General features: G+C 43.0%; 1 protein-coding gene across 4 annotated transcripts in view; it reads right to left on the bottom strand.

Annotated features, from left to right (window-relative positions):
* Positions 1-24,222, bottom strand: part of ASMTL (acetylserotonin O-methyltransferase like) — a 221,177-nt gene that overhangs the window by 130,382 nt on the left and 66,573 nt on the right. For all 4 annotated transcript variants that reach the window (XM_078658086.1, XM_078658088.1, XM_078658085.1 and 1 more), the window contains exons 4-6: positions 10,110-10,157; positions 9,606-9,670; positions 1,167-1,231 (exon numbers count right to left, since the gene is read on the bottom strand). In XM_078658086.1, the coding sequence (XP_078514212.1) occupies positions 1,167-1,231; positions 9,606-9,670; positions 10,110-10,157 (178 nt within the window). The remainder of the gene's footprint in view (positions 1-1,166; positions 1,232-9,605; positions 9,671-10,109; positions 10,158-24,222) is intronic.

Here is a 24,222-nt window from a genome sequence, read left to right as displayed (position 1 = left end):
TGGATAAGAGAAGGTAAATTTGGATGGAGCATCTATAGAAACATAGGAGGAAGAGTAAAGAGAGTGAAAATAAAGAAAGGAAAACAAATTGAGAAGGTAATGCAGGAAAGTCGGCAAAATGAGTGGTGTAAAGCAGTAAAGGGATAACAAAAACCTTTGGTGCAATGGCAATGGAGATGCAGAATAATTTAATGGATTATACTGACAAAGTAAATTTGAAATCATTTCTGGTAAATGTGAAAGAAGTGAGGCAAAGGCTAATGACAGAAAAAAGGTTAAAAGAAACCATGATATAATTAAGGGAAGATTTAGAAGTAATAAAGAACGAAAGGAAAATGGATACTGGAGTTCTCAATCTGACAGGGTCCCCTACATGCTGTATGCATTTATTGGTTGCCGGTCTGGCTGGATTATATATTATTTGTCTACAAACAATCTGACAGGGCCCTGTGAGCACTTGGGTGGGCACTCACAGTTTCACTTCTACAGTCTTAGAGTGTCTTGTAGGTTGGGGGTATCACAAGGACATGGTGTAACTGAAGACACACACGACTAGTGACATAATACAAAATGTGCTTGGCACACTGTTGTCCTTCAGAGAAGTGGCTTTTATCAATGAGAAGAGACCATGTGTCCACATGCCAACATTGCAAAAATAGAGCTTAGCCTACCACAGAACATATTCATATCGGAGTTTCCAATGCATCTGCCTTAACGCTGGAAAATGTAATGGTCAGTATTTCCATACATTTAGTAACCGCATGCCACAAACTGAAGGAAAATAGTGTTGAGGCCAGAGCAGTGGGAGATGGTAGATTTTTGGGGTCACTGTCCAGGTTATTCTGAGTAGTGATTGTTATTGACCCACAACAGCTGGTAGAACATTGTTTTTCCAGTTGATGGTAAAAGAGAGGACTGAATTGTCAAATACCTGCAACATTTCGATTTTGTTAAACTAGTTAAAGCAGATTTTCAGCAAGCAAGTGATTACTTATCCACTGTAAGTCTTGTAGTTAGAATGCCCTGCGAAGACCACCACGATGCTCTACAAAAAGTCTTTACAGCACCCTCAGAATTTCCTCAAAGCTCAAGATTTTTGTGGAATATCAGTTACTTTCCATGGGAACAATTAATAAAGCTAATGGTATGCATTTGTTGATAGTTACCTTTCAGAATTCTGCAGTGAACTATGGCCACACCTGTGAAGACACTGTGCTCCTTTCCACTTAAACTGAAAAAAAGAAAATATCATTGAAATAGATGAGTTACTAGAGCTGTTCGTAACTATGTTTTTCTTCAATTGCAGTCCACCTAATCTAAAATATTCAACTTTTTACATTTTAGATGCTAACCAGATCTGCCAAACATATTTCTAGTATAGCACCTTTAACTGAACATAAAAACAATCTTAGGACATATTCTGTTTAACTTAGTTTAGACACCCTTGTTCTGGGAATTTGAAATGCTTTTTTAGCATATTAGGGGAAATAATGGACTCTACTGTTTTTGTTACCGGCAGTGAAAGGAAGAGATTAATACTTAATCAAGCAGTTACCAATGTAAAACTTGCTTGTTATTAATATATTCTGTCAGTACAAGAAGGTGATTGTTGAAGCTGCTCCAAAGGGGCATTGAACAATGCTCACAAATTTGAACTAGAATACTTGGGTGTTGTTGACTTTCATCAATAGATTGTTGAAACCTTAATGGACAATGGTGAGGACTTGTGAATTATGTCATTCTGAGGCTGCGGCCGAAGGCCAACAAAAGATCGCTGAAGCATACATATATTTTTCCAAGGCATCTGTGTCACAATGTGACCGTAAGGGCCTGAAAAACGTTGAGCACATGACAAACTTGCCGTCCTTTCAATGTGTGTTCTAATATGAAAGCGGAAAAAACTATTTAACATGGATTCGGTGAGAATTCTTAAAAGAAAGTACTGAAACTATAAGCAACATTTCTGTTAAAGTGTTAAGATTTTACCTCTGCAGAAGTTAAAACCAGCTCCAATGCTTCTGCTGCTTTTTAGATCATTAAAGTACATGAAGGGACTTCTTCCAAAGTAGGGCCAGAGGGAAAAAGGATATCCACTTCTGAGTATCTGTCCAAAACATTTGCTTTTTAAATCCAAGTAAACTCCAAGTAAAGACCAGAGTAGTTTTGTAGGGGGTAAAGAGGTTATCAAGTCACCCAATCCCCACTGCCTTCGGCTGTGAACAACAATTTTGGCTGTAGGGGCTGTATACAAACCCTGCAGTAATTGGCCTTTCGCTCATGTGGCCATGCACAGTAGGTTGGTCACAAGGCCTGGCCTGTTTCCAGCCCCTCAAACTAGCCCACTGCAGACATCCAACCCTGCTGTATGCCACCAAGCCCTTCACCTGTGCCTTTGTGTAGCAGGCATTGGACACAGGACCTGGCTGCCCAATCTGTCACTGCTGGCCAGTCCCTGCACCCAGCCTATCGCTGATGGCCAGGCACCCATTGCAAGATGCGCGGTCTTGGTTTCTTAAATAGAAAATTATTTCCCTATATTATTATGATAAGTTTGAATGGTAAAATAATGTCCCATATTTTCTTATTCTTTTTAAAAATGTTGTCTATGTTTCAGCACAAAATGGTAGATTTTTCCTGCACCTAAATTGGCTGCCGGTGGATCTCCATTTGGCTGTGGACCATGTGAGGATTTTGGTGTATTATATGTCATGCTCATTTGCACAACCTTAAGCTCCACTATGCTATGGCTTTGAGCAGCAAGGCTTGCACAAAGGAACATCGTGTAAAGCATTTAACAGCACCTAACAACAAAAAAAGAGCCACAAAAACACAAAAGAAACTACACCAATTTATAAATATAGATTATATTATCATGAATTTTTAGAGTCCTTGATGAGCAAAATCCAGATACAGATTTGTAAAGGTTTTATCACTTTTTTATTCAACTGCAAATAGGCATTGGTCAATTTCAAGTTTTCTAAAATTTAGTTGGGCTACTTCAGACAGGCTTGTGAAACCAAATCTGACCTGGAGAAGGTCTGGAGGGCCTATGGGGTAGATTTTGACAGTTACCTGGCCACCAAAGAGTTTGCCAGTCCAATTACAAAATTTACAACATGACAGCTATAGATGTTAATGGAGTGGTTGTCCTGCTGAGGATACAGGTTAAAAAGATGCTTAAGGATGTTCCAGTTGCTGTATGGTCGACAGGGGTGCCTTTGTGGTGATTCCTCGTTCCATGAGTTGTATAGGGCAACTTTGGCCACAGAGGTCGGGGTCCAACTAAGTCCTCTTCGAGACGGTATGAAGCCAGCTGTGGCTAGGCTACCAGACTATGTACAGTGGTCACAGCGAAATCCTGCAGTGGGGTCAAGTATCCTTCTTGGGCAGTCAATCTGGAATCTGATAACACTCCTGTTTCAGATTGACTCTGGTGCAACTTTAGGGCTTTGAGGGTCGGTCTCTTGCGGCGCCCACCGGCAGCTGGCACCAAATCTTGTCCAGTGGCTGGCAACTTGCCGGTTTGCGCTACTTCAGCTTTAATGTATCTGGTACTTTTACAAGGGGGGCAGTCAACTGACCCTTAGAGTTCCTGCTTCAGTCTGGGAATGGGGGACGACTTTGCCCCAAACTAGGAACCACAGTCACAGTATGAACTGTGTTAGCCCAAGGTGCAGCAGGTGCAGTCCAGCAGACAGAGCAGCCTCTTTTTGTGTGGTCCAGTGGGCAGCAGGTCAATCCTTCTTCGGTCCTTGTTCAAGTTCTAACACGATCTGAGGTTCAGAGTGACATATTTATCCCAGGAAAGTGCCCTGAGAGTACGACACAGTCACTAGCCAAAGGGCTACCAGATCCCCTCCCTTTTGGTGATGACTTTACAGAAATGTGTGGCACCCAACAATCCCAGAGTGTACTATTCTGCCCACTCCCAAGATGTCTGCACCCATCCTCTGCTGTCAGGAGCTTGGTAGCCCATTCTACAGGAGGGGTTATCTGAGGGCTACATGCCCATGGGACAACCGTTTTGAGCACAAGGTTTCCCGCTCTGTCCCAGTATACAGATTATGTACCTGAAAAAGCGCAGCCCCCAAGGAGGGTGAACACCATCTGCTCGCCAAAGGAGGCTTTACCTTTGAAGCTCGGCTTTTGGGCTAACACCTTGAGTGGCTTCCTGAATGGGGGAAGTGACACATCTCCCTGTAGCAGGCCGCTATTGTTCCTAAGCCTTGGAGTCATTCACACAACTCCCCAGGTGGGCAGTAAGCTGTCTGCCACCAGTGCCCGTGTGTGGCTACTGGACCAGCTGGGTCACAGAGTGGCAACTTTCGAAAAGTTGCTTACTTTAACAATGCCATTATACTCGACCTGGGCATCAGGTCGAGTTCAATGCCACAACTAATTTGATACAGTATAGTTCCTAGCTAGACAGTCTGATTCAGAAGTTAGTCACGATGATATGTCAGTCGGTAATCCTGTGTTAGCCAATGTTGCTCCTAGACTTTCCATAGCAAAACAGACATATATAAAATACATGTCCTACATAAGAATATACAGCTGCCTGCCTTGGGGCTCTATAAGCCTTCCTTAGAAGAGACTTAAATGTATTGTTAATGGAAGTGGTGACTTTGCCATTAGTGGTAATGGCCAAGTCGAACTGGCAGTGTGACAACTGCCATTACAGCCTGTAGTATCTTCATAACCCAGGGATCTACCCTAATCACCCCAACACATCTGGGCAAAAGCATACAGAAGCAAAGGCAAAAGGATGAGTGGGTAATGATCAGACTAATTAAAGGTAGGAAGAAAATCCATTAGTTCCTACAGGTGGAAACCTAGTCCCCAGACAAATTCTTTGAATAATTTAAACACTCACTGAACCTTCCCCAGTTGTTTCACACAATAGAATTTTATGTTTTCTTTATCAATACTTCACAAAACCAAAAACATAAAATAACATAATAGTTAAAAATCATCCTTGATTCCTTCCTACCCATACAATTTAAACCTGGTTGCAAACCAACACAGATGCATATGCAATCCGTGGACTAGGTTCAAACCTAGGTTCCCACCTGTAGGAACTAATGGATTTTCTTCCTACCTTTAATTAGTCTGATCATTTCCCACACATCCTTTTGCCTTTGCTTATTCCAGCCTGCAGTGACAGGTTGTAGTTTGTCATACACAGTTAGGCACAATCAGTGCTGCAGCCCTTGGTGTACACACTGTCTTACATGCCACTGGTAGCCTAGGTACCATATACTAGAGACTTATAAGTAAGTCAGTACTTGCCAAATTTGGGATAGCCAATTCGACATATACTTTGAATGGTGTTAAAACACTGGCACTGAGGTCTGGTTAGCAATTCTCTGTGCACTCTCAGGGTCGAAAAACCAACAGCTAGTGGTCTAAATTGGGGGCAAAATGTAGGGGGTAAACCTGCAAAAAGCCTGTTCCCTTACAGATCATGATTCTAATGCTTTGAACTCATAGTTATGGGTTTTTAAAGAGCATTTTTCCACACTTCTTTGTGCCTCCCAGTTCCCCTGTTGTCGGGCACCTCTCTTTGTTCTCTACCAAGGAGACAAGCACTGACAAAGCCAATAGCCAGCCATTCTGTTTTTCAAAAGGCTAGACCTCTTCTTGAGGTGCTTAACATGTGATTGGTGGATAGACTGGAATTTAAAAGGTACTTACACATCCCACAGGAGATGCCCATAGATTCTTTTTTGAAATGTATTCCCTTTTCTTTGGCTGACATTTACTTCCTTGTCATTACTTAAACAGCGCCTTTACTTACTCCGCAATTAGTGAGTTACAAAGAAAATAGCAAGTCTATAGAATGCCTTTCACGTTGCAGTTTATTAAAAAATATGAATGTTATATTTGATAATGCCCGTTTGATCTCAGAATTTTGGTAATACTGCTAGCTGTGCGCTGCACTCAGTCCTGAAGCTGGGTGTGACTTAAACCATTAACAAACTTTACTAGCACCTTTTACAAACAATAGTTTTTAGTCATTTTATTAGTTTTACTGCACATGGTTCTATTTTTAATCCCGCATATTGCACTTTGTACCATTATCTTGCTAACTCAATACCAACATACCTGACCACATTGCACACCATTTTGGGTCCTCTGCTGCCTTCCTTGCCCCAGTCCACTGCGGCTGAGTGCCGTTTGAGTGGAGGGCGTTCCAGGATGTAGTGGGGCCAACAACAGGGCACTTCCGGTCGAGGAAAGGGCGGGGCTACGTTCACGCGCACTCCCCTATATCAGACCGATGTACCAGCGGACCTGCGCAGCCGCCGGCGCGCCAAAGGCGCACTTAAGGCAAGCCCGTCTGCGCCCGTCCGCCCCCGACCGGGATCAGGGGCCAAGACCCCGGTCTCCCGCGAACCAGCCCCATGTACTGTTCAAGGATACACAAGAAACACACTCCTAAAGATTTCTCAATATGGAGCGACTGATAATACTTCCTGCACAAAAGCCCACCCAGGGCACACTGAGGGACCTTTCTCCTGTATAGGCTGCCGATGGAGCAGCATAAGACAATCGGACTGGTCCTACAAAGAAATGGATTTGTGTAACTGACCTGCATTTATTTTAATGCCAGGTCGATATCAAAACATTCCCTCGAAATTTGGGACATTCTCAATGAGAGGAACCCCGAACTGGCCTTCATAACCGAAACCTGGTTGGACGAAAACAACTGCCCTGATATCTATAATGTACTCCCTGCAAACTACAAGATACTAAAACAAGACAGACATGGACAGAAGGGAGGAGGGACAGCTATTGTATTTAAAGATTACTTGACCTGCCTGTATGTCCAAGTGGCACAATTGGGAGAGCACAAAATATTACCATTTCAGCTATCCAAAGATGGCCACACAATATTTGCTGGAGCTGTGGTTTATAACCCCGCCCCCCCCTCCCCACACCAAGCCAAACTCAGCTCTAGACTACTCACCCAACTTTTCCCTGTTTGTCTGAAACACAGGAAATACCTAGTGATAGGGGACTTTAACGTCCACTTTGAGAAGGTGAACAACCCTGCAGAAACACACTTGGAAAGTGACATGCAAATCCTCCAACTCAAGCAGTTGATCAAGGGGCCCACACATATTGCTGGGCATACACTAGACCTACTTTTCACTAATATTGAATCCAAACTTATCCAGGACATAAAACCTCTATCCCGGACAGATCATTACCATACATCCTTCTCATTTAGCCTGCTGGAAAAATCAGTTAAATCCGGTAAATGCTAGCAGTCGGCCAATAGAGCCTGGAGGCTAGTTACCCAGGACGCCTTTCAGGCCCACTTTACCTACGACAACATAAAGTAATTGAGTGCTCTCCCTGTGAACATGGGAGCAGCTAATCTTGAAATGGAAATTACAAAAGTCCTGGACACATGCGCCCCCAAGGTAAAATCCAAGCCGACAAAAAGACCCCACACTGAGAAGTGGTACTCAACGGACTTGAGGGCACTCAAAAGAAAGTGTAAATTGATCGAAAGCCAATGGAGACTGTTTAAGCAGGAAACTGACAGGTTAAGGTATAAGTCTGAACTTAGGACCTAAAACAACACCATTAGAAAGGCTAAGAAGACCTACTATGCACAACAAATTAACGAGAACTGTAACTCAGCAAAAGAGTTGTTTAAAGTAGTAAGGGAACTTAGCAAACCTGAGAATATGTCCCAGACATTGCCCCCCTCAGAAGAAGCCTGTGGAATAAATCTGTAGATTTTTCTCTCACAAAATCAGCAGAATCTACTCTTCCTTTAACCCAAACACCACTGCAGATCCAAGTAACTGGGCGCACCGGACTCCTCACCCAAGCGCCACATCTAGCATGGGCAACTTTTCCCCTCTAAAAGAGGACGAGGTCCTAAAGGCAATAGGGGAAGTGAAATCAGGATCTCCCTTGTATCCCTGCCCTCATTTTATCTTTGCTCAGATCACAGCTGTGTTATGTTCTTATGTCACTCAGCAATTCATCCACTCTCCTACCTTTACAGAGGTCTGGAAGCAGGTGGTACTGACCCCCATGCTGAAGAAAGCGGGAACAGATGTGCACAACCCTGGAAACTACCAGGAAATTTCTCAGCTTACATACCTCTCCAAAGTTCTGAAGAGGTTGGTGAATAGACAACTATCCAACTACCTAGAGTCTAACGATCTATTAGACCCCACACAAACCGGTTTCAGGGCTACTAATAGCACACAGCAAAACACATAAGATGATGGACGGAATGTTGCACAATGGCAAAACATTCACCCCCAGTAACAGATCTGGGTTTAATCCATCTTATTTGCTCACCAAGCCACCCCAGTTCAGACATGGCCATATGCAAATCAGTCTTGACCCTGTGCCTCATGGGAACAGTCCAGCCTGAACTGCCAAGCCATGTCTTCCCTGGACCGGAATCAAGCATCCTAGGACCGGTTTCTGGCTATCAGCCGTCTTCAGCCAGGATAGCTTGACTCTAGTGGCCTAGTGAGCACGGGACCCACGTCTAGGCATACCCTTCCCACATAGGGTGAGCGCTTGAGAAAAGACATGAGGACACCAAGGCAAAGCTGAAAACCTGCCTCGTAGAGATGGCACAATGAATGTCAGAACATTGCCTGAAATTAAACGCAAGGAAATTGGAAATCCTGCTCTTTGGTGGAGCTAACTTGATTTGGGATGCCAATTGGTGGCCACAAACTCTGGGAGATGCCCCAGCACACAAGCAATGTGCTAAAAACTAAGGCATCCTCATAGACAGTGCCATTTCCATGAAGGACCATGTGCGGGCCCTGTGTGGAAGGGGCTTTGCAACCCTGAAACTGCTAAGAAGACTCTTTCCCCCGGATCCCATTGGAGTGTAGACAAACAGTCATACAGGCCCTGCTCGTTAGCAAGCTATATTATGGCAATGCTTTGTTCGTAGGCATGGCAGACTACCCCTTTACACGTCTACAGGTACTACAAACACTGCAGCGAAATTGGTGTGTAATAAAAGCAGACTGAGCTCAGCCTCCATGTGCCTGAAACAATTCAACTGTCTATCCATGCGACAGAGAGCAGTGTTTAAGCTGCTCAGCCATGCACATAAGGCATTACACTGTAGTGGACCCAGAACAAAATTTAATTTTAAGCTCCTACGAGGTGCCTATGGTCACTTTACCAAGCGCAGGCCAGGTCAAAGCGCATAAGGAAAGTGAGGGCAGGTGGACGTTCGTTCTCATATCTGGCAGCTAGAAAGTGGAACAAACTAACTCAAGATCTATGCCTCACAGCAGATTATTTGGTTTTTAGGAAAAAATGAAAACCGATCTGTTACCTAAAATCTAGTATCTGACAAATCCACTACTTCGGCTGGTGACTGTATAACAAATTCTTGCTATTTAGCGCTGTGCTATCCCTCGGGATGATTGTTAGAGCTCTATAAATAAATAAATAAATAAGCTTTTAAATTGAAAGTTGTGAAAGCAGTTTTGACTGAGAAAAGGATAGTGCGCAAGGTTAAAGATGTGTTTTCAAAACTCTACAGCGATGCTGACAAGTAACAAATAGTTTGCTCTTGTTAAAGCATTCTTTAGATTACCAACCGTGAAAGCATGTTATAGGCATCTTGCTTGTCTACTGGTTTTTCTAGAATGGCTCCTTCCAATGTCTGAAATAAAAAGAAAAACAGCATAGTACTTTTTCCTAAACATTTTCAAACCAAAACCTTAACTACGTATTGAGTTTTTCTCTAATAAAGACACTCCTATTGTTGGCAAAAGAAACACTATAACAAGAGTGAAAACTATGGGAGTTAAAAAACAGAAAAAGGAGTATTTCAGATTTGCCATATCAAAGGGAAATATCTTTTGCTAACACTGTGGAAATAACAGGCTATTATTAATAAGTATTACAGATAGGGACTCCCAAATGCCTAACAATAAACTGAGAAATTGCTACATCACTTTAACACCTAATTAGACTTAAAGGACCACTCACAGCCACAAGGTGGCGTCAAATAAAAAATAGGCAAGGATAGGATAGGGTTTCAGCTCCAGAAGGGTGGATACTGGAATTGTCTGTGCAATAGAGTTTTGCTCATAACTTACCACAATGGTATCTGCCCCTATGACGATATCAGGAGATTTATGGTGTTTCTGCAAATATCAAAGAACACACTTATGATTAATATCAATGTAACTGTTAAATGTAAAGCAGTCTAAATTGAAGCTGATGCAACTGCAATGTATCCATCATCTGCTTTCTGTTGTGCTGTTCCCACTGGAAGCAGGTATTAAGGTGGAGGATATTATTTGAAAAAGTATTTCTGTTAGACTTGCCTCTATGCCTCATTAATTGTCAGAGTCTATCTGATTACCACTAAGGGTTGTACATTGATGATGGGGCAGTTTAGAACAGAGGGACAGACAGGATGCACTTTTTACTAATGTGTCCAGTCAAGGACGGCGGTCATTTCAAACAGACCATTGGTTACAGGGTTCTAATTGTTTATGTTGCTAAAACCATAGCAGCAAACCGTGGATCTTAATACAAGACAGGTAGCAATCACAAGGGATCGAACAATAAGAGCAGAAAAGCAACAGGAGAGAGGGAATAGTTGGTACTTGCCACCTTATCAATAACACCAAGCCTTGTTAAGGCATTGGTGCTGCTTCTGAGGGACAGCAAACTGAAAGTTATACATCATGCAAGCCACAGTGAGGAAGACTTTAAGCCATATAGCTATTCTTCCCAAAAATGGAAGCCATTGACTGTTTTGTGATATCCTAAGGAACCATCATCTGTTTCCTGGTGTATCTTATAACTGCAATGTATAAATTGATACAGGCCGGTATTGGCTCTTCTGTGCTCGTACTCTGCCTTGTTGAGGTGCTGCTTTGCTATTAGTAATAATAGGGTGTCCCTGTGTCCCTCAGGACCTGGGTATTTCATAATATAATCTACAGTTGGTTCTGTCGGATAAACCAATTGCTCAACGTTCAATAAATGATATGCCGTAGGAAACACACCAAGAATACCTATTAAATAGTTCAAATGTAGTATTCACTATTTTTTATATATGGCTGTCGCATAAACAATTTCATTAACAGATAAACAAAGTGACTATCGTGAGTCAAGTGAAATGAAGTGACAAGATGATATCGTGAGTGAAATATAAACAAAAACATGCAAATAACAAATATGTATCATATGAATCAATATAGGTCTGTCCTTTCACAATTTATATCCTATGATTTCATAAACACACTAACAAACAAAGTTCTTCTTTCTATCTTTGGGGTAAAGAAACTGATGGACATAAGCTAAATAAAGAGCGTTGACGTTTCGACCCAGAGGTATGCGCTGTTCAACAAGCGTCACAGCGGGTCTTCCTCTGGACTGAAAATATGGACGTGGACAGCCTATATGGGGCAAAATAATTTAAACATGAGTCAGGTGTGTTTCTTTATCTGTAAAAAATAGATTAAAGGGTGGCCACAATTAGTGGTGGACTCACCAAATCCAGTTGTGGTATAAATTTCCACATAGCAAATCTTGTAAAAAGCAATGACAGCGTTAAACAGCAAAAATGGCACAGTTAGATCTAAATAGAATCCACCATCTGGTTGGCATCTAAAAGTCAAAAGATTGTGTGGGGAATTTTAGACATTTTATTTCAAGTATTTTACTTAAGAATGAATGTGGCTTGTGAAGCGCTTGGTCTACCTTCACATTGGTAGAGTAGAGTATGTGAGAGGAATACAATATTTAAATGAATGTTTAATTAGAATCTGCCATCTGGTTTGAATCTAAAAAGCAAAAGATTCTAAAACAGTATTTAGACGCTAGGGAGAGGGTCAGTTTCTTGAAAATGCATGCAGCTACAAGAGCGTGCGTCTTACCTTCACTGTGGTACCAGCAGTAAATGCAGCAACCGCAAGACGCGTCCGCGTGCAGTAAAGAGTTCAGCAGTAAATGTTGTTAAATGTTGTAACTAGTGTGTGTTACAACATTGAACACCAGAGGTAGTGCCTTTTTTTCGAAACCAAGGATCTTTCATTTCTGTGCATGTCTAAACAAGTGCGATCACTAAGCTGCTGCCACTAGGTCTATCTGCAGTGTGGGGAGGATAGGTGGGTCGGTAAGGAATCAGCAGCTAGATTACATTTTTACCAGACAAGGTGTTACCAAAGGCGAGTAACTTGTCCATCTGATATATACATCTAGCCACAGATTCCATACATTTGAATAGATACCCAAGCAATACCATCCTCAACGGAGGGACTGAGGATATGTTAGATCAGGAAGTCCAGCAGGACAGAGCAGCCAAAAAGGCCATCCCTGTGGACTTGACTTATGGGCAGTAGTGCTTGGTAAATGTGTGCAGGGATGCCCATGTTGCTGCCTGACTAATGTTAAGGACTGGGACTCCACGTTGCAAGGCCCTGGTAGCAGCCTTAGCTCTGGTAGAACGAGCCCTTAAGCCTTCAGGAGGCTGCTTTTTGGCCAGTGTGTAGCAAATTGTGATGCAGAGGACAACCCATCACAAGATAGTCCACTTCTGCGCCGCACAACCTTTCTTTGATCCAGCCTATCCAGCAAAAAGTTAGTCATTCATCCGGAACTCGTGAGTGCGGTCAAGCTAGAACAACACACTTGTTTTGGGTTCCAGGCAATGGATTTACACCTCTTCTTTAGAGGGGTGAGGAGGAGCATAGAAAGTGGGCAAGGTGACAGATTGCCCCACGTGGAATGGTGTTACTACTTTCTGTAAGAAAGAGGCCCTAGTGCGAAGCCCCTACTTCAAGGTAGATGATCAGGTAAGGAGGCTTGGATGACAGAGCCTGCAATTCATTCACCCTCCTGGCAGAAGTTATTGCCACTAAAAAGGCTGTTTTGATAGTAAGTAGCCAGAGGTGGCAGTTGTGCAGAGGTTTGAAAGGAACACATATCAGGAAGGTGAAAACCTAATGAAGGTCCCACTGAGGCATGATGAAAGGGGCAGGTGGAAAAATGTGTGCAAGCCCATTAAGAAATGTATTTCCAATAGAGAGTTTAAATAATGAGAGTTGGTCTGGCAGCCTCATAAAGGCAGACAGGGCCGAAAGGTACCCTTTAAGAGTGCCCAGATCAGAGCCCTGCTGAGCAAGGGTCAAAATAAAAACTAGAACTTGAGAGAGGGAAGCGGAACGAGGATCAATAGATCATTCTGTACAACATTTTACAAATGTGTTCTACCAGCAGGTGTACAAGGTCATAAGGGATGGTTGCCTCACCGCCACAATAACATTGCAAACTTCAGAAGGAAGGTTGAATGCAATGAACTGCGGCCGCTCAATCTCTATGCAAGCAGGTGTAGAGTTGACGGGGTTTGGTGGAGATCCCTCAACTGCTGCTGCGACAGAAGATCCTCCCGAAGGGACAGCCGGATCGGAGGACAACCAGCGTTGGTCCGGATCCATTGCCGTAACCCTGGGGGGCATAGGCTCCAGAGGCGCCGACATGGTACCCGATGGAGCCCCCTCCAAGCCTGTGGTGCCTGAAGGCGCGCCAGTAGGGTCAAAAAATATACAAAACTTCTTGTCAGTACTATCTGATTTATCAATTGGTATTAACTCTACAAACGATTTCAAGTGTACAACACAGATACAAAATTTCAGGAAAAAGTAACTTTCATTTAGATTATATTTTATTGTTCAAAATACATTTTTTCTTTCTTTTTTTTATAAATAGGTCTATTTTTTCTTTTGTTTTTTTTAAATAAAAAAAACGATTTATACATTTTTACAGTAACTTGTGAAAATGAAAAGAGAACATCAGTTATAATTTACAATTTCATAAGATATTATTTCAGTGACCCCCACAGGAAATAAAGAACTCGAGTGAAATCAAAATCACTCTCTCATTCAACCTTTCTCACCATTCAAATTGTAAATTATAAATGATGTTCTCTTCATTTTCACAAGTTACTGTAAACATTTATAAATCGTTTTTATTTAAAAAAAAAAAAAGAAAAAATAGACCTATTTATACAAAAAAAGAAAGAAAAAATGTATTTTGAACAATAAAATATAATCTAAATTAGAGTTACTTTTTCCTGAAAACTTGTATCTGTGTTGTACACTTGAAATTGTTTGTAGAGTTAATACCAATTGATAAATCAGATAGGTCTGACAAGAGGTTTTGTATATTTTGTGTTCCTAATCCCCCTCCTCTTGGACCTCAAAGAAACAGGGGGTACCTTAGCTTCATAGCGCCAGCAGGGTCAGGCCGCCCAAATATGAGGCACATTGCATCATAATATTCCTTAAGTTGGGTGGGGGCGTTCTTGGGGAGGCAGTAGAGCATGGAACAAGGCCTAGAGCATCAAGACTCCTCTGTCATGTCAGATAACACATGGGATGAAGTCAAAGTGTGCTTTGACTTCTTGTGTCTTTTGTGCTTTTTACCTGACAAACTTGAGGACTTCAAGTGGGAGGACGAAGACTTTGGGTTCAGGGAGCGGTGCCTGGAACCCCGCCTCGACCGGGACCGTGAACAAGACCTCCGAGGCGAACGATGCAATGACGAGCGCCGGGCAACAAGCAGCTTTAGGGACCGCTCCCACAAAGCTTTTGGAGTTATGGCCCGTCAGTCGGAGAACGACTTCAAGTAATGATCGCTCTCCAGGTACCAAAGGCAAATCAAGTGTGGATCCGTCATCACGTGGCAGGTACCGCACTGTTTGAGTCCAGAAGTCTTCTTAAACATACCTACACACCAAAAAGTTTTGATAAGACAGCGAAAAAAGCCTGTCAAAAAGTGACAGTCAGAAGTTCTCTTCACGGATCAGCGCTGGCTGACACGAAAAGAAAAAACAGACATCAGTGCGCTGAGGTGACGCCTACATAGGAGACGATGTCACATGGAGCCGACCAATGCCGCCTTTCGAAGCACAGAGGTATTGCTTGAAGAAAAATCTTTCAGCTCCAGTCTGATTCCGGGAAACTCAAAGGTGAGGAATCTGAGGCTAGATGTCTCTATTAAATGCATATATACACACACATATATAGTGAGTAAAGTTACCATGCTAACAATGCCAACATTATCAACTCTCTTTAAGCTTACAAAGCATTAATGAGAACTTAAAATCTCCATAGTATGAAGATTTACATCAAAAACAGCATGCAAAGAGCATATAATCTATGCAAGAAAATGGGTTTCATAGAAAGTGTGATGTTCCAGAGCCTTGCTTATTTTTTGGGCAAGATGGCCGCCGAGACGCCGTAGAGGAAAGTCGCGTCCAACTCTCCTCCTGATGGTGATGCATAGGGTGCATCTGGTGCTCGAAAATTCCCTGTCTTTTTCTTTGAAATATTAAGCTGCTGGATGCGATGTTTGGAGAGTCTACTCTTTGGCCCACACGAGCAGAATATATAACCCAGATAAAGGAAAGGGCTCTTTCCAAGGTTATTTCCTTCCTTGCAGCGCGAGCAGGGTGGACTTGGCAGGTCAACTGGAAGGAGCTGTTGAGAATAATGGCACCTAAACTCCTGCGATCACCCAAGAAAACCCGTGACCCCCAAGACAGGTGGGGTAACGACGATGAGGAAGTGCTCACAGATGGCTCTGGAGCCCCAGCTTCTAATCTGAGAGGCAAGGCGAGAGCAAAGGCGCAACAGAGACGTGAGGCTGCAAAGGAGTGCAAAATGCGGAAGATCCGAGAAAAGGAAGCTGAGAAGAAAAAGATGATGGCTTCACTAAAAAAAAGCAACGAGGTACCAGCTCTCACTGGCGAGGTATTAGGGAGAGAGACTCCACTCCGGCAAACCACGATTGTGGAAACATTTTCACCCTTACCGAGTGCTTTACCCGCTCTACCCGCTCTGCATCGGCTATTTCTGGTTCCATCCCTGGCATCCTTGTGCGCTCCGGTTGGAGAGAGACGGCTCGACAGCCTCATGGGAGTGACCAAAGGAGCGGCCTGTCTGGCGGAGCCCGCCAGTTGTTCTGAAGTTACAGAGCCCTTGAGATCGACAGGGCTTTCTACGGACCTGGTAGGAGGCGGGGCTGAGCAATCGAAGGCGGAAGAAACAGCTGTTAAAGAGACAGTAACAGCTTTTGAAGCAGATATTGCTCGCGCTGATGTGGATGGGGCAGATAAGATTCTATGCATTATCTCAACTTCAACACCAGAGCTGACCCCAGGAGACGAAGGTAAAGAGACAGTACCTGTCCCAGGGAAGTTAGGGGTCGAGAAAGTTGTAAACTTAAATGCAAATGCAAGCGAAAATGCAAATGCAAATGCAACCCACAAGGCAGGTAATAAAACACTAAATACCTTAGGATCCGTTTTGGCTTCCCCCAGTGAGGATGTTTTTTTTACTGGCAACGATGAGGCAGACGGAGAGGAGGGGAGTGAAAGTAGTTCGGATTTGGTGCCAGATTCAGATTTGGATACGTCAGTAGGTTCCGAGCTGAGCACTGAGTCAGATACTGATAACGAGACAGAATCGAACAGTGCTTCTGTCCCTCTGGATAGTGACACGGAGTCTATCGATTTGGAGCAAGAGACAGTACAAAAAATTCCAAAGAAGAAGATGCAAAAGATCGCTCCTATAGAATTGAATAAACCTGTACTAAAAAAGCAGAACAAAGCACAAGAGTAAAGCTAAAAACAGCTCTATTCGAAAGCACCTGGCCAGAGCATCTCGCGGAGTCCCGGCGAAATCAGTGGCAAAAAAACTTGAATGGGGCAATACACTGGAAAGCCACGCACTGCCTACGCTAGGGCCAGACAATATGAATAAGGGTACTCAAGACGATAATTCTCAGGGGGCTGAGGAGAGTGCCTCCAACTTTGAAGTCCTACTCTCCACATTAAAGCAAATACAGGGCGAGGCCCGTGCTGAGAGTCAAAGGGCAAGCAGAAGAGCCAGGCTTGCAAACAAAAAAATTCAAAACTCTTTGCATAAAATCAATCAAATGTATGAAGAAGTGGTTGGAAGAGTATCTGAGGTGGAGAACAGAACGGGAAATTTGGAGGACGACTTTGTAAAACTACAGGATGCTAAGAGAGACCAGGACAAGACCACAGCGGATATGCTCTGGAAATTGGAGGAGTTCGAAAATAGACAGAGGCGTAACAACATCAGACTACTTGGGGTACAGGAAGGAAAAGAGGGGGGAGATGTACGGGGGTTTGTCGTGGAGTTATTAAAGGGTGCCTTTCCGGAGATGGCTTCATGGGATTGGGAGCATGAGATACAACGGGCACACCGGTTTCCGATGATGCGGAAAGAGTCACAGGGTAAGCCTCGTGCAATATTGCTTTATGTAGGGAATTTCTTACTACGTGAAGAGATAATCAGTAAGGCAAAGCCACAGGATAGGTGTACCTATAAGGATGTTGTTTTCTTTGCCCGTCCTGATTTCTGCCACACCACCGTGGAAAGGCGATGGCGGATGAGGCAGATGATTACTCCCTTCCAGAACATTGGCTGTGAGGCTTACCTTATGTTCCCAGCACGATTGAAGGTTGGACTAAATGGAAGCTTTAAGATCTTTTTTTCCGAAATTCTGGCGCAAGAGTATCTTACTTTTCTGCGCGAATCCAGAGGTCAACATGAGACACAACATAAAGAGTCTGTGGTGCATGACGCCCAAGTGGTTGCTATCAGAGACATCTCCCGGAAGAAATAGTTAAGAAGGGGGGGAGGGGGAAAAAGAAAAAGGGAAGTGATAGCAATATTATGCAGTAGGAGAACCCTTTTGCTTGTTTAAATATTTGACTCATGAGTTGGGATTGGGATTGCTCCCTTTTTCCTTTTTTGTTTTTTCATTGTTGGCTTGTTGGATTGGGGAGAGGGGTAGGTTTGTAGGCGACACTAGAAGCGGATGGGATTTAATAGTATCTCAGGGGGAGCACCATGAGCACCATGAGTGAAATTTTTGGTTTATGAGAATCGGGGGGAGGGCGGGCGAGACATCCTGTAGGCACCGCCGGTCAGACATAGGTCTTTCAGACCTATTTGCCTGTAGGGGGGGTGGGTACCTGTGGGAGGGCTGTCTGGGGTGGGGGAGGGGGGAGAGGGGGCAGGGCACATGAGCATTGGAATTTGGCAGAAATATGCAGAACTTGACCGAGATTGGAACTATGATTGGAAATATGAGTATAGGTGTCGGATTGAATGGGATGGGATTGGTAAATTGGGAACTTATGCAATAGAAGTAGCGAAGAACAAGCTTGGTAATAGTGAGCAGTCAGTTGGTAACCCCTTAAAAACTAGATATGTCCCTTAGATTTCTTACATGGAACGTATGTGGGCTAAACGATGCCCAAAAAAGACAAAAGATAGCAGTTCGATTGCGGCAGATGAATGTCGATTACGTATTTTTGCAAGAAACGCACATAATGAGCACTCAGGAGTTTTGCCTTAAACAGCTGGGGTTCCATTTAATAGCAAGGTCCAAGCAAGGGACGAAAGATAGAGGGGTAGCTATTCTTTCAAGTAATAAAAATGTGGTAATCGGAAGAAAATTACAAGATCAATGGGGTAGATGGGCTATGGTCGAGATTTTAATAGAGGTCGTATGGACAACCTTAGTAGCAGTACACGGCTCAACCCAGGATGATCCAGAAATTCTGCAGTTTTTAGACGCAGAACTAGCAGGTTGGCCACCTCAGGTTATTATAGGAGGCGACTTAAATATTAATGGGGCGGATTGGCTGGGGCTAGGGTTGACCGGAAAATATAAAGGCAGGAAGAAAAGAGTATATAAAGCATTGGTTGATCTCTTAGAAAATAATACTCTGCAAGATGTCTGGGGTAAAATTAGGTCGGACCAAATAGGTTTTACATATTTCTCGGCACCACATCGTATCTGTGTTCGACTAGATTATTTCTTGATATCTAACGACCTAATGACTAGAGTAGAAATTGATAGGCTCCCACGAATTTTTAGTGACCACAACCCCTTAGTACTAACAATGAAGTTAGAAGGGAGAACAAGATTAAGTAGGGTCTGGACCTTTGAGAGAGGGCTCCTTTTGGATAATAATTATATACAACATATGTCCAAATGGATAAGTGAGTTCTTTGAGAATAACAGAGGGAGTGCTTCGGTGGGAGTTATATGGGATGCCTTTAAGGCTGGTGCTCGTGGAGAGACATGTAGCTTTAGCGCATACAAAAGGAAAGTAGCACGAATCAGGGATAGTGGCATAGAGAGGGCCGTTTCAGAGGCGGAGGAGCAGCTTCATAAGTGCGTAATAACTGGTGAATCGACAGAACAATCAATTATAGAATTGATGAAGGTAAAAAGTGAAGCTGAGGATGACCTGGCAAACAAGGCATCACAGCACTACACCATTAGAAGGGAGAGATGCTATGAATTCAGCGAAAAGGTTGGACATGTACTCGCCATGCGCACTAGGCAGATAGCGGCAACCGGTAATGTTAGGGAGATTAGTGATGAAAACGGTAGGCTATATTCAGACCCTGAGGAAATTAGGGAGGTCTTTAGGAAATTTTATCAAAAACTATATGATGAACAACACCCCAGTGATGCGGAAGAGATAAGTGAATATCTTCGGAATATTCCGGCCGAGAGGGTTACCATTGAAGATGCTGAAGGACTCGAGAAGCTGTTGGATCATACTGAAATCAAAGAAGCTTTGGGCAATCTCCCCTCAGGGAAGGCTGCGGGTCCGGATCAGTTGCCCTTAGAGTTTTATAAAACCTTTTGGGGGAGTCTAGGGCAGGATTTAATTAGAACAATTCAAGCTGCTCAGACGGGGGAGTCTATCCCCAAATCTTGGGGAGGTGCCGATATTGTACTAATATTAAAAAAAGGGAAGCCGGCGATCGAGCCAGGGTCTTACAGACCAATTACGTTGATGAACAATGACACAAAAATGTATTCGAAAGCCCTTGCAACGAGATTTGCAGGAATAATAGGTGCCCTAGTTAGCAGCAATCAACATGGTTTTATCCCCGGTAGGGGGACGACACATCACACCCGGAAAGTTATAACTATGTTTGATACCACCGAGGTCACAGGAGATCCGACGGCTGTAATGTTGTTAGATGCTGAGAAGGCGTTTGATCGGGTCTCCTGGGACTATCTGTGGCGTATCCTAATAAGAGCTGGGATCAAGGGGGGCTTCGTGAAAGCTCTACAGACTCTCTATGGGGAACCGGTTGCGGCTTTAAGAGTAAACGGGGGCACTACGGGACATTTCCAGATTAAGAGAGGCACAAGGCAGGGGTGCCCTTGCTCCCCACTGCTATTTGCCATGTACATGGATCCATTAATCCGTAGGATAGAGTCATGTGCAGACATCACCCCATTAAATACATTATTAGGCCCCTGTAAGATACTTGCTTACGCCGATGACGTGGCAGTGATAACGCCAAACCCCACGGAGGCGATTGGGCTGATAGAGGCAGAAGCTCGCAGATTTGGGCTAGTCTCGGGTTATGCCCTGAATACTTCTAAGACCCAGATCATTAAAAATTCTAATACTCTCTGTGATGACAACCGATTGGTTCAGGGAGGGATGTATTTAGGTATTAATATATCAGCTGACCTTGATGCCTTGGTGGAAAAAAACCTCGTCCCAATAATAGATAAAGCAAAGAAAGATCTGGATCGATATGAAAACCTCCATTTGTCATTAGTAGGACGAGTCAATATTATCAAAATGCTGATTCTGCCGAAGTTTTTGTATGTTTTTACAGCAATTCCACTCTTAGTGGATAATAAGTGGTTTAAAATTTGTGAACAAATGGTTAATCTTATTATTTGGGTAAAAGGCAAGACGCGGAGGGCATTGAGATTCACGTCACTCCCACGGGAAAGAGGAGGCTGGTCACTGCTGGACCTAAAACTCTATTACTGGGCAGCAGCATTGCAATGTAGGGTAGGCTTGATTGGAGGCGCTGAAGTGGAGGGTTGGGATAAGTTTGGCTCGCTCGCTATTTACGGTTTGGTTCTGGGGCCGAATGCTGAAAATGTATTTTTGAGATTTACGGAGGGTAGCTACTTCAAGAGAACACGATTTAAGACAATAATGGCAGCATACAATATATGGAAAGGGTTCACTAAAAAGGTGGGAATTGGGAAATATAACGCATACACCAGACTAAAAGATAATCCTTCACTACCTAGCAAGGTTTTTTCGGGAGCTGTTTTTCAAGAATGGGAGAGGCGGGGGATAAGAAAAATTGGAGATGTGTTGGGCCCTCATGGTATACTACAATTCACGGAATTGCAAAATAATTTCGCTTTGGATACAAAACATTTTTTTAAGTACCTTCAAATAAGAAGCTGCATATTAAATAAACAAGGGGGCGCATCGGGATTTGAAAGAAATATGGTGATGGACCTTATACAAAGTGGTTATGACTGCACCATTAAAAGGTTTTATTTAGAAATGATAAAACTAAAGAAAGATGATTTAGAAAAATGGATAGATAAGTGGTCTACTGATTTAGATATAGGCAGGGATATCTTTACTGAGTTATAGGAAATGGGGAGAAATATGATGTGCTCATCGTCCCTACAGGCCCAACACTATAAGATATTATACCATCTATATTATACTCCCGCAAAGATTGCTCAGTGGGGTGGTACAACTGGTAGTACTTGTTTTAGATGTGGCAGTACAGATGCTGATTTGATACATATTTTTTCAGCTTGCCCCCATTTGGATAAATTAAAACAGGACATCATGAATTTCTTTGAGACTGCGCTGTCAACAACAATAGAGTTAACACCAGCTATTATGTTGTTGGGGGTAAGTGTTGACGGGCAGCCAAATTGTAGAAATGTTATATTTGTAGCAATGGCGATTCTGAGATTGTTAGTGGCTTCTGCCTGGCTGGACCCTAACCCTCCATCATACCATCAATGGTTAGGCAAAGTAATGTCAATACAAAAACTGGAAACAGCCATATATGCTAGGAAGGGAAAAAAGGGTAAGAAACAGGGTAGGCAAATCTGGGATCCTTTCATCCGATGGAAGCTAGGTACTGACTGTTAAAAGACTAAGAAACTTGTCTAGAGGAATATTTGAATCTGTATGTATAAATTTGTGTTCTATTGCTTTGTAATTATTGTGCCCTGCTCATGTCATGTTATAAAGAAAATGGGGGAAAAATTAAATAAAAAATAAAATAAAAAAAGAAAGTGTGATGTTCCAAATAAGTACATTTTGTCTATTAGTTAATGGACCGTACCAATGAACACTCGATAATCCATTTCAGATATATGTGTTGCGTTCTCTAGAAGGCATTTGGCAGATGACAATTTGTATGCTGTTCTTGAAAAATTATATTTAAACAAAGGACTAATTTTCAGACCAGAAAAGTTCTCCCACAGAAATCAGTAAAAATTGCCCAAAGGCAAAATAAAGCAACACAATAATGACCATTATGTACTTGTATTACAGCTTCTTAAAATACCCAACTTATGTGAGGGCCAAAGAGATTCATCTTCTTTATAGATTTTAATATCTTACGCGTATTTAACCTTACTTTATCTTAGCAGACAAGATCACTAGACAAATTAAGAAAAACAGAACACATCTACTGAGATTAGAGAGCTTGGAAAGCCTTTTGTTGATACAAAAATGTCCTCATATCAGCAATCATGCTTTGACTCATCAAACCTTTGATTTTGACAGCAGGTCATGAATACGTGTTGCCTTTGTGTATGCTCACAAAATGTTAGTGTAATGCATTGTCAGACATGGTATTATGGGCAGTAGAAAAAGGGCGATTAATCTGGCTAGTGCCCCTCGAAAAGCAAACTCACTAACTTATGTGAAAAGTAAAGTCAAGATTTGCCTTGTACAACGTGATTAGAAATGCCAAGTGGTGCTTATTTATTACATTTCAAGAAAAGCAAAGCTAAACATAAATGTAATCCTCTTTAGGTTTCTTCATATAATGCACATAAAATCTAAGGCATTGAAGCATTCTGACAGCACTTACATAGAACAGTCCCTAGATTCAAATGAATGGAAATATTTTATTGACATATGGTTGTTAGACCTGGCACCATTGGCATGGGTCTCCCTTCCATTTTTGCTGTTGCCTCATGTATTTTTGCTGGTGTTAGATGCTTTGGGCACTGTGCCACTACTGTCCAGTGCCACAGTGCAAGTGCTCCCTATTGTAAATTGATGTATTATTCAGTGGTTCCATGTTTGGCTATTTGGTTTACTTGTCAGACCCTAGTACAGTGCACTGAGTGTGCCCAGGGCATGTAAGTCCAAATGCTGCCGGTGGGCTTGCAGCACTGGTTGTGCCACCCACAGAAGCAGCCTTGTAAGATGTGTCTAAGTCTGCCATTGCAGAGCCTGTGTGCAGTCTGGTACTGTCACACTGTCTGGGCAAGTGCACCCACTTACCAGTCCCTAAACCTTCCCTTTTCTTCATATCAGTCACCCCTATAGTAGGCCCAAGGGCAGGGTGCATTGTAAGTATAAGGTAGTACATGGCCTGGTGTGTGTGTCATGTCCTAATAGTGAATTACAGCTATTTTCGTTTTTCACTATTGCAAGGCTCCCTGTTCTCCATAGGCCAGAATGGGCTGTTAGAATTATTACATTTTATAATCCTAACTGACTCAGAGAACATGGTAGAAATTCTAGTTTAGTATGCCTGATAAAATGCATCTTTTAGTGAAGTTGGTTTTAACATTCTGTGTTTGAAAATACCACTTTTAGACATTAGGTATTTTCTTGCCTAACCTTTCAAGCCTGTCTCTGCTAGGTTGTTCATTCCTTTGTCTGGTTTTGTGAGTGACAGGGCTGGGGGATTCAAAGAGACAGGATGAGTCAGCCCAGTGGTGAATAGAGAGATCTGCATCTAGATGGGCTGGAGGAGTGGCACCTGAACCTTGAATAGTGCTGTGCCTGCCTTCCACAATGCTGGCTCCACCTCCTGGGGAGCGGCTGATGTCTCTGCCCCGCACACTGAAAGAAGAGAAGGAGTCCTGTCAACAAAGTGCTCCAGGACTGTACTTGCCTTCCACAATTCTGGCTCCACCTCCTGTGGGCGTCTGATGTTTCTGCCCTGCACTGTTGAAGGAAAGGAGAAGTCTGGTAAACAGAGTGCTTCAGAACTGGTTTGGACTGGGCACAGGCCCCTCTACCCTCAGAGGATAAAGGATTTTGGGGTATAAATATTGGGACCCTGATCCAAAGAAATTAGATCACTTTGGACTACAAGA

The sequence above is a fragment of the Lissotriton helveticus genome, chromosome 8 (assembly GCF_964261635.1).
Source record: "Lissotriton helveticus chromosome 8, aLisHel1.1, whole genome shotgun sequence".
Taxonomy (NCBI): Eukaryota; Metazoa; Chordata; class Amphibia; order Caudata; family Salamandridae; genus Lissotriton; species Lissotriton helveticus.
This window is presented reverse-complemented; position numbering and strand designations above follow the sequence as displayed.